Source organism: Euleptes europaea, chromosome 19 (assembly GCF_029931775.1).
Source record: "Euleptes europaea isolate rEulEur1 chromosome 19, rEulEur1.hap1, whole genome shotgun sequence".
Lineage (NCBI taxonomy): Eukaryota > Metazoa > Chordata > Lepidosauria > Squamata > Sphaerodactylidae > Euleptes > Euleptes europaea.
The window spans coordinates 2,261,265-2,275,212 of record NC_079330.1 but is presented as its reverse complement, the minus strand read 5'-3'; the positions used below and the strand labels follow the sequence as shown (position 1 = coordinate 2,275,212).

At 49.0% G+C, this 13,948-nt stretch overlaps 1 protein-coding gene across 1 annotated transcript; it reads left to right on the top strand.

Annotated features, from left to right (window-relative positions):
- Positions 1-242: 242 nt before the first annotated feature.
- Positions 243-13,719, top strand: AGTRAP (angiotensin II receptor associated protein). The gene is made up of 5 exons (XM_056865401.1): positions 243-272; positions 9,677-9,711; positions 10,424-10,535; positions 11,034-11,226; positions 13,607-13,719. Exons 1-5 carry the CDS (start codon positions 246-248, stop codon positions 13,717-13,719), a joined length of 480 nt encoding a protein of 159 aa, XP_056721379.1. The 5' UTR covers positions 243-245.
- The last annotated feature ends 229 nt before the right edge of the window (positions 13,720-13,948 follow it).

Genomic DNA, 13,948 nt, shown 5'->3' with positions numbered 1-13,948 from the left:
GCCGCGCCTGTGGCGAGAGGCGTCGCTCCTCCGGCCTCGCCCCGCTGCCCGCTTTTCCGGCTGCCCGAGGAGGAGGAGGAGGAGGAGGAGGAAGGAGGCGCGTGGGGCGGGCCGGAGTCACGGGTGCGGGCCGGGCTGGACGGGGCTGGACGGACGGGGCTGGCCGGGGCGGGGCGCGGCCGCAGCAGAGGAGAGCCAGCCGGCCGCCCGCCCGCCCGCCCGCCTCGCCCTGCCTTCCCGCAGCCATGGAGGTGCCGGCGGTGAACCTCAAGGTGCTTGGGGGCGCGCCGGGCAGGGCGAGGGGGGCTGCTGGAGCGCTTGCAGGGCTGGGCTGGGACGGGACGGAGCCGGGGGGCTGGTGCGCGTGGCCAGTCCCGCCGCCAGCCCTGGAAGGCAGGCCGGCGCGGAGTCCAGCGGGGCAACTCCCTGCCCCAGGAGGTGGGGATGGCTGCCAACTTGGAAGGCTTTAGGGGGGCGGGGAGTGGACCGGTGCATGGAGGAGAGGGCTAGCCGGGGCTACGAGCCACGAGGCATACCTGTTCTCAACTGTATCAGAGAAGCAGGCCGGTTATCTTAGCTGCTGTGGAACCCAGGCAGGACGGTGCTGCTGCCGTCGTCTTGTTTGGGGCTTCCTAGAGACACCTGGTTGGCCCCTGTGTGAACGGACTTGATGGGCCTGGGTCTGATCCAGCAGGGCTTTTCTGATGTTCTTAACACAGGCAGGACGGTGCTGCTGCAGTTGGCTTCCTTGCGGGCTTCCTAGAGGCACCTGGTTGGCCACGGTGTGGACAGACTGCTGGACTTGATGGGCCCGGGTCTGATCCAGCAGGGCCTTTCTTATGTTCGTATGGAGGAGAGGGCGATCCATGGCTACTAGTCAAAATGGATACTAGTCATGATGCATCCCTATTCTCTCCAGGATCAGAGGAGCAGGCCTATTCTATTAGGTGCTGTGGAACACAGGCCGGACAATGCCACTGCAGCCGTCTTGCTTGTGGGCTTCCTAGAGGCACCTGGTTGGCCGCTGTGTGAACAGACTGCTGGACTTGATGGGCCTGGGTCTGATCCAGCAGGGCCTCTCTTATGTTCTTATGTCCCCACCCTTCCTTGAAGGCTTGAAGAGGGGAATGGACATGTTCATGGACGGTAGGGCTATCCATGGCTACTAGTCATGATGCATATCTGTTCTCTCCAGGATCAGAGGAGCAGGCCTATTATATTAGGTGCTGTGGGACACAGGCAGGATGATGCTGCCACCGCCGTCTTGTTTGGGGGCTTCCTAGAGGCACCTGGTTGGCCCCTGTGTGAACAGACTGCTGGACTTGATGGGCCTGGGTCTGATCCAGCAGGGCCTCTCTCATGTTCTTTTGTTCTTATGTTATCTCCATTGGGGGGGACGAGGGTGAGAGGAGACGGGATGCCCTTTGACCATTGATGGAGGTCTGGGGGGGGAATACCTCCTGGCACAGAGCTTGCGGACTCTGGGACTGCCCCAGAGGAGAAGAGGTGTACACTGAAAGCAGCCTTTCGTTCTCTTTCTCCCAGGCAACAGGTTCAAAACAAGGTAAAAGATGGAAAGTTTAAAGCAGCCGTTTATTGGAGCTGGCAGTGTGGTGCAGTGGGCCGAGTGTTGGGTAGGGGTTGGGGGAAAACCTGGGTCCAACTACGGAACTCTTCAGGGCCCTTGGCCCTGTATCACGTTTTCTCAGCCCAGCCTCCCTCCTAGGGGTGTTGTGAGGATGAACTGGGGATTGGGGCTGCCTTGGAGGAGGGAGGTGGGAATAGGAAAAATATAACGAAGAAGTCTTCCAGGCGGGAGTGGGCGCAGCTGGGGGCGACCAGAGAGCAAGACGGCTGGGTGCGTAGCTTGTGCAAGAGTGTGCAAGGGGGGGAGGAATCTTCTTGTGGCAGAATGTAGGGCTTGAGACGTCTGTGGGGTGAGCCTTGCAACTTCTTGGAAGCGACCCCCTCCCCAAGCAAACACGCCCTCTCTGCGTCCAGAATGTGAAGAGGTTCTGTCCTTGAATTCTCCTGCCCTGGATTTCCCCACCCACCTTGATGCCCTGGGACGGTTACTCTGCACATTCCTGACGCAACAGAGTAAACTCCCACGGACTGTTTCCTTTCTGTTGAAAAGTTCTCCCTGTTTAGTTTTATTTTCTGCTGGTAGCCGGGAAGGGGGCAGTTTCCCAACTGAGTGTCTCAATAGTAAGGCTTGCTTCTACTTTCTCTTTAAATTCTCAGTCTCCACTTCCTGGTTGGGGGTGGGGAGGTTCCTTTCCAACTCAACCCCCTGGTTATGCCCCCATAATCTTGGACCCATGAGGCTGCCAAGAGCCCCTTTCCCTGAGTCCCCAACAGTTCAGTTGCCTCTTGCATTCAGAAGAGCACCTCCAAGACTTTTGGGCAAACAGGGTTTACTGCTGACATTTATTTACGGTATTTGTAGCATGTTGCATGAACACATGAAGCTGCCTTGGTCCATCAAAGTCAGTGTTGTGTACTCAGACTGGCAGCGGCTCTCCAGGGTCTCAGGCAGGGGTCTTTCACATCACCTACTTGCCTAGTCCCTTTAACTGGAGATGCCGGGGATTGAACCTGGGACCTTCTTCACGGCAAGCAGGTACTCTACCACTGAGCCACGGCCCCTCCCCAAATACGTCTTTCTCACTGAGATCCAATGAGGATTACGCAGTGTAAATACCCTCTTTGGGTCATCTTTTTTTTTTTGTATCCCCAGTTTTGTGTATTCCCAGTTGCTGCCCCCCTTCTTTTGCTGGCCCTGAAAACCTTGTTCACGCATTCAGGAAAAGCATGTGACAGAACCGAGCATGCCCCTTCAGGTGGTTGGCAGTGGAGAATCATGCTTCATACCCTGTGAAAAAACTCCCTGCAGGTCAAAAATCAGTGCAGCAACCAAGGGGAGTGGGGAGGTACAAGATTTCTCCCTGCATTTTATTTGCATGGATGCTTTTTTTTTTTACACAAAGGAGCCATCAAAGCCGGAATGCACCCCTGGCAGAGATGCGTTCTCTCCCGCTGCCTCATTTTGCACATGTGAACTAGGCCAAAGTTCTCACTTCTGCTGGTGTTTCAAGGCTACTCCATGTCTCTGTTTCTGGTTATTTGCACCTGGCCAGGCCCGGTCAGCCCAGAACGATCCAGGAAGGTCGATTGAGAGGGTTCAGACTGGAAAGAAAATTAAGGAACGCCTGCTTGAGAGATTCAGTTCCTCCCAGGCTGTGATTGGAACCGCCAGACCAAGGTAGTTTAGAGCTGCTTTAATTTCCGATCGGTTTGTGGCAGCCTCCACAGGTGGAACAGCCACCTGAACTCTGGTTGACCGATTCAGACATTGCATCCAACCACTGTGAGCACAAGCTGAGGCTTCTGGTTTTGCTTGGTCAGCCAATTCAGACATCATATTAAACTAGTGAAATTCCCTGTGCCCCTGGACTGGTGGGGTATCTGAACTGCCCGTTAATCCTAGGAGAGTGAGGCCTATGAATGGGCAAAAAGTTGGAGCTGAATTCTAGCGTTGCCTCTGTTTCCTGTGGATTCCTTGTATGCCTGGTTTTTCGTTCTGGCAAATGGGAATAAAGAATCCTACCATGTGAATTTATTTTGAACGTCGCTGTGCTACCAGATAATTGTACCAGTGCAACCGGGAGGTGTAGAGATGTGGATGCTGAGATTTAGCTGAATTACACTCTTGGCAACATAAAAATCTTTCCCAGAGCCTGCTGTTGCTTGTGTGTGTGTGTGTGGGGGGGGGGTGCTTTTCAAATGCTTCCCCAAAGGACCTCCCTGCATGTAGGGAATTGAGTGCACTGGGGCAAGAGGCTCTAGCATAGATCTTGTCCTTGAAGTGCTAGCTTTCCACATGCAGGGAGACAGCTTTTTTTTGTAAAGTACAAGGATTTACATCAAAAGGGATAACTAGAGAGTCCAAATAAGGCTTCTCAATCAACTCTCGTATGGATGAAGTGATGTCTGTCCTCTCAAATTTTTCCCCAAGCAGCTGGTCCCCAAATCATGCATTTACATAGGAAAAGCCGGGCCCAAGAAGGACAAGCAGGAAGGCCAGCGAAGTTCTCAGGGGGACAAAATAGGGTGCAGCACACAGGAGAGAAAGAGCTTGGAACTTCTTTGATTTCCTAGCCTTTGCCAGGAGTTAAATATTAACTTGGCACATTTTTTCCTGGCAAGAGGAATTCAGTGGAGTGTCCAAGCAGGCTGACGTCTCTCTGTTGACCTGTGAGTGGAAATCAAGGCTTATGATTAATCAGTAGGAATTACGCATCCACTAAAGTTTTGTTTGCAGATTAAGATTTGTCCCCTTGATTGATTGATGAATTTGGGGTTTACGACAAACAGAGGCTCTTTGGGAAGGGAAGTGCCCCTGCTGCCCTGCATCCCTTTTCACCATGAAAAAAGCTTTGTCCAATAGAACCTGCGTGTTCAGAAGCAGTCTACCTCTGAGCTGCCAGCCGCTTGGGTCAAACATCAGGATGGGGGTGGATGCTAATTATACAGTGCTTTCTTTAGAAGCTTCCTAGAAGCATCTAACCAACTGCTCCGACAGAAACCGAATCCAGTTCTTTTGTGCTGCGTAAGAAACCTTATCAGCTAAGAGCGGAGGGTTTTTCAAGGCTAGATAATGGGGTTTCAGTGTTTCTGTGAGCTCGTGTGTCTGGCTGATGGGAAGGGGGGTTGTAATCTGGGGTGGAGGGGCCAGGACTGTCCTTGGGTAGGAAGCTCTTCCCACAGATCTTGATTTTTGCTCAGCTAAATGTTGCAAATAGAATGAGAGAGGGAACAAGGAAGCATCAGTTGTCATTTTTTATCTTGGTCTTAGTCAACAACCAAGAGGCGGTGGGGGGGGGGGAAGATGTTGTTCTCGGTTGAATTCCCACTGCCTGACATTGTGGCTACCTAAAGGATTTCCTAGTGGGAGCAACCCCAGGTGACTCTCCTGTTACCCGTCTCCTGACAAATGACTCTTTCTTTTTTTTTTCCTTGGATCTTCCTAAACATGTTTTGCCATTGTTCTTAACCACACCCCATTTTTGCATCATCGAAATTGTTTTGAAAAACCTGCATTTTAGGAACAGGGTGAAATGATGCAAGTTTGCTTAATTGCCGTTTCTCCAAAAATCCAGTTTTTAGTTCCCTAAGTACAGGTATACCTGGTTTTAAGTACTTCTCTGATGTTAGGCTCAAAGGTTAGTCAGCATCTAGAAGCTGCACACAGACGGGATTCTCTTGCAGGATTTCTTAAGCTTTGCTTCTTATTTCTCAGACTCTGCCAGGTTTCCTCTGCGTTCCACGCTTTATGGGTCCCAGAGAGTAGAACAGATCAAGTCAAATAGCTGTTATTGGAGCATCTTAAACTGACAGGCTTTAAGGTTTCACAAAATTCCTCAGGATTAGTAGCATCCCACAACTAATCTGCTCTGCTAATAGTAGTTGGAGGTGGAAGGCAGGCTTCTCTGGCTGCCTGCCATTGGCTTAGCTGCCATGATGTCACAGAGGCAGAAGAACTGTCACAGAGCCCTTCAGTTGCAAGAGCACCTTTTTTGTTGAAAGGAGACCCTGCATATATCCCCTCGATGGCTTTCAAATGATGCCTTATGGGCGCACGTTGTTTGAGCTGTGACAGTCCTGGTGGAAGGTCGTGACCCAATGGTCAGGTGACGCTGGCTGTTTAATTGGGGCCACCTTTGGGATTTTGGTGGGGCTTGGTTCCTCCTTGGTCCCTGTGATCCAGCAAGGGGCAAAAAGGGTAGAGTTTGCAAGCTGACCCTAGTGTCTTCAGAGCAGACGGCTCAAGGAAGCAAGCCCAGCCACAACACTTGTCCAATCACTCATAAACCCCCGCCTAGATCTAGCATCTCTGTCTTTTTTCCTAAGGGCTTCTGCATCACAATTTAAGTCAAGGAGAAAGCAGAGTCTTTGTAGCTGTTTTTCCTCCCAGGGTCTTGGGCTCAGGACTTGGCATGACCCACCATTTCTGCCTTCTGGCCCTGCGCTTCTGGCTTGCAGTGGCAATTAGGAATGGGTCCTCAAATAGCCGTGCTGCATTTCAGGAGGGAGAGAAATTTCAGAAGGCTCTGAGGAATTTTGAAGTTCCCTGCTACCTCTCATACCCCCAGAACCATCTTGCGCCTTAAAAAAAAAAAAAGAGAGAGAGAGAGGGATTTATTAATAAAATCCTTGAGTTCATATTAAATAATTGGGTGCTAAAGGTGACAAACTGTTTCGTCCCCCTTCTGCCTTCTCCCCCGCTTCGTTCCAATTTTCATAGAAGCCCGGGGGAGCAATTAAAGTGTGCATGATCCCGGAGGTGTTTGCACTGGGACGTGCAAGGTTAATTGTGTTGGGTCTTTGGTGGGTCTTGCAGTGTTGGAGGACACGGCTGGGAAGCGAATCTTAATGAGCTGGGGTCCCTCTAATGAATGTTGCATGCACTCAAGACCCCCTGAAGCCTTGCTGCTAACATAATGAAGCCAGTCCTTTTTCAAGAACCGTCAACATACATGAGAAATGTGTTAAAATAAGGGAGTTTCTCCCCCTCCCTCCGCCTTGTTTAGGGCTTTATTAAGCAAATCCATTATGATCCTGTTTCCTGTGCGGACTTTAGGAAACCGGCAATTCTCAGATACCTTTAGAAGGAGTGGCCAGTTACACTGGACACAATTTTTAGAAAACATTATTCATTTTTTTTTAATGAGCATAATCTATACACCTAACAATTTGCACCGCACTGAAACAATATCCTCAGCGTTTAAAGGCTTAGGTTACTCAATGAGAGGTGGGTACTTTGCAGAAGCTCAGAGGCATTTAAAAAATGTTACAGGTAACATTTTATTGTTTTTGTCAATTACATGTCTGCCAGTTAATGAATTTGTTATTATTTGCATATGATACTGTAAACAGAAGCTTATAAATATTTTAACACCGGGCTGAAGAAGCATAACTCTGCGAAAAACGTTTGGAAATTCCGGAAGGCGTTTCCCATCATTCCCACTACATCAATTCTTCCAAGAAAATGGGATTTTTCTCCCTTATGTTTGAAAAATATGTACCAGGACATAGTCTAGTCCAAATGGACATTGTTTAAACTTCATGTATTAACAACTTTCAGAAGTCTCCTTTGACTCTACAGAAAGAGTGTATATAATTAGTGTATGTGTATATACACTATGTGTATATAATTAGTGTTTAGTTTTGTATGTAAATTTCCGTTTACAGTTCACAATTGTCTTCACTATTTTTGTAATACTGTTTGATACTTTTGCATATAGAACTGAGTAGTGTTTTTTTTCTAACTACCCAAATAAGTCGGCATGAAGGAGGTACCTGTTCTCTATGGTTTGCCCCTTGAATCTAGTATTCAGAGGTATGCTACCTGTGCCTATGAAGGATCTCTTCAGTTCATTATTATTTTTTTGCTGTCGTCACAGCCAACTTAGGTGACCCCATACGATTTTCAAGGCAAGAGATATTCAGAGATGGTTTGCCATTGCCTGCCTCCGTATCAAGCCACTGGTGTTCCTTGGTGGTCTCCCATCCAAGTACTAGCCAAGGTCGACCCAGCTTAGCTTCTGAGATCTGACGAGATCAGGCTAGCCTGAGGCTATCCAGGTCAGGACTCAGTTCATTATAGACCATGGGGTTTTCCTGTTTTTTTCCCTTGTCCATCAGCTAAATCTATGGCGATGAATATCATTTTCTGTATGAGTTTTGAGATGTCTGATTTAGTATTCTCAAATATTCTGGCTGACCCCAGCACCAGTTAAAGGATCTTGTGTTTGGGAAACTCTGTAGAAAACCGAGTGAGCAGGTTCCTTCCCAGGGCAGGTTCCCACCAAGGAAGTCAACCCACCTGTATCAGTATTGCCAAATCTGTATTCTGCTGCTCGTTCCCTCGTAGCAGGTCAAGGGTGGCGTCATGTTCTCGAAATGAGCGGTTTCCTGGTTCTTGGCTCAATTCTTGCGTTTATTGTTGTTTTTCCTGATTAATGCTCTAGTAATTTTGGTTTTTGGGTTGCACCACATGAGGAAGGAGAAAGAGAAACAGGATTGGGGCTTCCCTTAGGGTTGCTTTCGACATTTCTACTCAGAAAGCTCACAGTTCAGCTTGCGCTAGAATATGGCACTTGCAGAATCGGCCTGTGCAGATCTTTGTCCACCCAGACTGTTGGAAGTGTGGTGTCGTGGTTAAGAGAGGTGGTTTGGAGCAGTGGACTCTGATCTGGAGAACCAGGTTTGATTTCCTACTCTTCCACATGAGCGGTGATGGCTAATCTGGTGCACCGGGTTGGTTTCCCCACTCCTCCACATGAAGCCAGCTGGGTGACCTTGGGCTAGTCACAGCTCTCTTAGAGCTCTCTCAGCCCCACCCACCTCACAGGGTGTCTGTTGGGGGGAGGGGAAGGGAAGGTGATTGTAAGCCGGTTTGAGTCTTCCTTAAGTGGTAGAGAAAGTCGGCATATAAAAACCAACTCTTCTTCAAGTTCTGTTGATGTCAAAATCTATTGAAAAGTACCACTTGCAACAATTAATGAGCTCAGCAAAGTGTGTCTGTTTGTGGAGGAGCTAGCACCTTCCATTTTCATCCACAACCAAAACTTTGCTTAATGTGTGTGTGCGCTCGCAGTTCAAATTCCTTAATATGGCTGCTCGAATTTTTTTAAACTGTTAAACTGCAGATAGACAGTCAATTTTGCATTATTTTTGTATTTTTATATTATGCACACAGCAGGCCTCATCTTGGTGGAAGGCACCTATAGACCTGCAAATATTTACATTTTTAACTATCCGCCTGATTGGAAAATACGTGTTCAAGGGACCTGGGGTCTGTTTGATTAATTGTCTAAACCAGTGGTTCCCAACCTTTTTTTGACCAGGGACCACTAGGACTTTTTTGTTCGGTGCAGGGACCCCAAGGTTCAAAATAAAAATTCAGAGAATTTGAAAATAAACTTTAATCATAACTGTTAGTTAAACATTAAACTTAGAATAATATTTGAATATATGTTTTTATAATAGAGAACTTTTAATTGAAAATATTAATTTATTATGGGTTTATAACTTTGTTTCGCGGACCTTAATTTAGTTCTCGCGGACCCCTGGGGGTCCACGGATCCCCGGTTGGGAACCAGTGGTCTAAACAATAAACAGGAGTCTTGAGACACCTGAACGGCTAGCAAGTTTTTCCTCCGGTGTAAGCTTTTTTTTTTTGGGACTGGAGCCCCATTTCTTCTGCAGAAGCGCTATAAAATTATGCGAGCCATTAAGGTGCCTCTGGATTCCTCTTTTCTGTTTGCTCCTCCGCAGCCTTCTTCTGCATTATTGTCTAAGCAATATAGTTCTACTTCCTGCTTCCATGGAGTTCAGGGTGGCATCGACAGCTCTTCCCTCCTCCATTTCACCATCATAACAGCCCTTCGAGGGAGACGAGACAGACAGTGGTTGGCTCCATGGCTGGGTGGGGATTTCAGTTTGGGTCTCCCCAATGAGCCCCTCTACCAGCTACTCTGCCTCTTGGTTCCCTTTCCTGGCTTCTTCCTGTCCTGTAAGTTCCTCAGGGCAGGGACCTCTTCCCTTTTGCCTTCACTGCTCTACAAAGCACCGTATGCCTTGACCTCTTTTTTTTTTTTTCTGTTTGCAGGCCATCGTCCTGGCGCACTGGCTGCTTACGACATGGTAAGCAACTTCCACACCGTTCCTCCCTTGTGAGACCGGGGTGGGTGGGTTGTGGGGACAGGAGTCGCGCAGAGATGCGACAAGCTCGTGTCTGAGTTGGCCAGGAGCCTGCGCGTGAATGACGGTAAGAGCAAAGGCACCCAAATTCAAAAACCTTTATCGGCATAACAAATCGTACAAGGTATTCCAGAATTTGACAAATGATAAAAACATCAATATCGAAATCTGTAGCAATAGATATGAATAAAATGAGGTATGCCGGAGTACAGTGAATATAAGGTATACATAGAAAGGGAAGCAAGGGCACCCCAACAGCTCCGCCTTGCTGGTGCAGAGTCAGAGATGAGAAGAAAAACCTGCAGGGGAAAGACCTCAACTGCTGAGCTTAATGGGGGGAACTCATCTCTGGGTTGTGGTGGGAATAGTTGTGGTGAGGGGCTCTATGGGGCTCAGAGCTCAAAGCACTGGCCGGCATGTAAGAGGAGGTGAGCATAAAGGGAAATTGGCCGAGTTACTTTTTCAGCTTGCTGCAAAGTCCGTTTGTCAAGCAACGTCCAGTGTGTGTCCCCCTTTTCTGTTCTCCTTGGCTCCCCTAAGGGTGTGTGCGTGCAGGAGGACAGCTGTTGGTGTGTAAAACTGGGTCTCCCTAGTTATGTGACTTCAGGTGTCTTCCAAACGGCTTAAGCCAAGTTGTGCTTTTCTTCCCAATCAGGGGCTACATGGGACCGTGGCTGCCACCGTCCTACGCATGGGGGAATTTCACCATTCTGGCCGTCGGGGTCTGGGCCGTCGCCCAGAGGGATTCTGTCGACGCCATCCTCATGGTTTGTGCCGGAAACTTATTTTCTCGTTCGGCTTTGTTTCTGTTAGTTGCATCACCCGAGAGTTCGCAGTGCCAGTTCAAACCCTCATGGGAAAGTTGTCTTCCCCCCTTGCCCGCAGCTTCTGTGGCCTCCTGGTTCTTACCCCCCCCCCAAATTAACTGGACAGTACACATTTTTAAATATTAATTATGAATTGACTGCGTAGAAACTGCCAAGTGCCATTTTAGAAGAGGACTTCTCCCCTTCCATCTTTATAGGAGGGGAATGCCCCTCCCACAATGAAGTCTTCCAAGAATTGTAATGTGAACTCAAAGGTATCTGCTTCCCCCTCCTTCAAAGCTTTTCCCCTATTCATATTAAATGTCGTGTAGATTTGAATGAATGGATACGCCAAGATTTCTTTAGGTTGGCTGCGCTGATAAGAGTAACAAAAATTACTGAGCCGGGGAGTTCCGCAGGCTAACGGCGTGTGTTCTTTCGGGCTGTCTCCCCCTCCAGTTCCTCACTGGCCTGCTCCTGACCATCCTGACGGACATTGTGCACATCAGCCTGTATTACCCGTCAGGCCTTTCGGACACTCTGCGCTTCAGCAGCGGCATGGCCATCTTCAGTCTCCTCCTGAAGCCGCTGTCCTGCTTCTTCGCCTATCAGATGTACCGGGAGCGCGGGGGAGAGTACGCCTTCAGTTTAGGTAGGCTGCCGCCGCCTGGGACGGTCCTGCCCTGCCAACATCCACCTCCGTTGGGCCTGGCGCTGGGTTCCCTTCAAGGTTGATGGGTCTCCTTATGCTGCTTTGTGTGCTCTGGTTGGATCTCGCTGGCACTCTTGCCGACCATCTGGTCTTAGAATCATAGCGTTGGAAGGGACCACCAGGGTCTACGCAGTCTTCTTTCTTGAATCATAGCGTTGGAAGGGAACACCAGGGTCATCTAGTCCAACCCCCTGCACAGTGCAGGAAATTCACAACTACCTTCCCTTCCTCCACACCCCCAGTGACCCCTACTCCATGCCCAGAAGATGCCCTCTCTCTCATCATCTGCCTAAGATCGTAGAATCAGCATTACTGACAGATGGCCATCCAACCTCTTCTTAAAAACCTCCAGGGAAGGAGAGCTCACCACCTCCCGAGGAAGCCTGTTGTTCCACTGAGGAACCGCTCTATGTGAAAATTCTTCCTAATGTCTAGACGGAAACTCTTTTGATTTAATTTCAACCCGTTGGTTCTGGTCCAACCTTCTGGGGCAACAGAAAACAACTCGGCACCATCCTCTATAGAACAGCCCTTCAAGTACTTGAAGATGGTTCTCCTGTCCCCTCTCAGCCGTCTCCTCTTCAGGCTTGAGTTTGTCCTGTGTGTCTCTGTCTGTATGTGTCTCTATCTGTGTTCATGTTCTCTTTCTCTCTTTTTGAATTTCTCATCCCTTGCAAACCTAGAGTCGTCTTTGGACAGTCATTTTAGATGTGACGGTATTGACTCTCCTGCTCTACCCCTCCTTCGACATTGCTGGGCCTGCTTCCTTTTCTTTTAGCTGCCTCCCTCTCCCATTTTGCAGATATTCCTGCCCCCACCCGTCATGCCCTGTCCCAACCTCCAGGAGCCTTCTAAGAAGGATAATAGACTAAAATGCAGAGGTCAAGATACCCCCCCACCGCAGGCCCTTTGACAGGAGGGGTTGCGTACTTGTCAGTTGCAAGCCCGTATGCGTTACTTAGAAATGTAACCATGGTGGCTTTTCTGACCCTTACAAAACGCTGGGAATTGTAGTTTTAGGAGAGAACAGTACCCCCTTCTTTTCACAGCCATAGGGACCTCCACCAGACTATGATTCTTTGGAAGGTACCTAGGATAAGCGTATAAACTGGTTTAAGCTTGCAGTATAAGCATATTCTGAGATTGCAGGTGTGTGTGGGGGGTCCATTTCTTTCCCGGGTCTGGGTAATGGGTTTGGTTTTCTTTGTTCCCTGTATGGAAGCAAGGAGAAACCTCGCTCATGGAAGAGAGGGGAAGATTAAGGCTCCGTAATCATATGGTGGGGCGAGGGGGCAGAGGCTGTCAAGGAATTAAAATCCTGTATTTCGTAACTCGCTGGTTTTGTCTGCTTAACGATGAATAAAGTATTATAATAGAGAGGAGAGCCACTGAATAAGGCCCTTAAAACCCTATGAGAACCTTGCTTTAGCGATGCAAGCACTTTGGTGGTGGTAGCAGCAAACATATTGCCAGCAGGGGGCACCGCTGAGACATTGTTATAGCATTCTGAGGATTGTCTCACCTTGTGGTGAGATTTCCCTGTTGTGAATTTTTCTGTGTGTGTGTGTGTGTGTGTGTGTGTGTTTTTAAAGGGCAGTCTCTCATCAGTGTCTCTACTGCTGATTGGTGTCTTAGAAGGACACTCCACTCACCCACTCCCCTGTTGCAAGGTTCTTAATAGCACCCCCGGGCTAGATTTCAAGGCTCCATCACGTACTTAAGGCAGCTGCTCCGTCATACTTGCCTTGGTCTCCCCCTGGATGGGATTGCACCAAAGGTCCAATTGGTCCGCCATTCTTTTCCATCAGAGGTATACTGCCTTTGGTTTTGGAGGCTCCATTGTGCTATGATGCCTGATAATTGCTGACAGACCTAAGCTTCTCCCTAAATTTCTTATCCTTCAGAAGCCATCTAAGATCAGCATAGCTGATTCTGGAATATACAACCCTGTACCGGAGCATGTGCAGAGCGTTTTTCCTCTCACTGCTCTCCACACCACACACGCTGCTGACCCGCTTCCTTGAACCGTGGATCTTCTTATGTTAGCGATGGGCTTCCTTCAGCCATTTGAAAGAGTGTATTTTGATACTTAAGAAGGCTGGGGACCTTCTCTTATCTGTCTTGTGTCCCTTGCTGTTGCACATCAGAATGGAAAAGCGAGGCACAAATTTTCTAAAATAAATATGCTGCCAAGTTGTATCCAGGATACTGTGCAGGGGGCTGGAGGCTCATCCTTTCTGGGCTCAGGACACAGAACACGGTTGGTTGCCCCTTCTGCACCCCAACCTATATCTTTACCCCTCTCCTTTCCTCCATATAGGCGTTCTTGGTGTGGCGCAGGACCCCAGTGCGTACCAGTCCATCGACCACGCCGATCCGCCACGCCCCTTTCCGGACGCATCCAGCAAGATGGCTCCACCCCGCCCCTACTGAGATGCTGTCCTTCGTTGGGTCTCCGGCCTGTGTTACTTCTCGTCCTGTGCCCTTTACTTGCTGCATTTGGGAATAAACTTTAACCCCCGCCCCCCCGTTTCTATACCAGAGGAAATATGATCACCGGCACAGAAGAAAACTGGACTGTCTACTCATTTCCTTTCTCCGATCGAGAGAGCTGGAGGGAAGGGGGTTCATCTCTTTCCAAATTTCCTGCTGCATTTCCTGA

Bases quoted from the DNA above. Each gene is read 5' to 3' on its own strand.
- AGTRAP (XM_056865401.1), top strand. From the start codon at position 246: ATGGAGGTGCCGGCGGTGAACCTCAAG. The intron at 273-9,676 runs GTGCTTGGGGGC...TTCTGTTTGCAG, and splicing joins TGCCGGCGGTGAACCTCAAG to GCCATCGTCCTGGCGCACTG. The intron at 11,227-13,606 runs GTAGGCTGCCGC...TCCTCCATATAG, and splicing joins AGAGTACGCCTTCAGTTTAG to GCGTTCTTGGTGTGGCGCAG.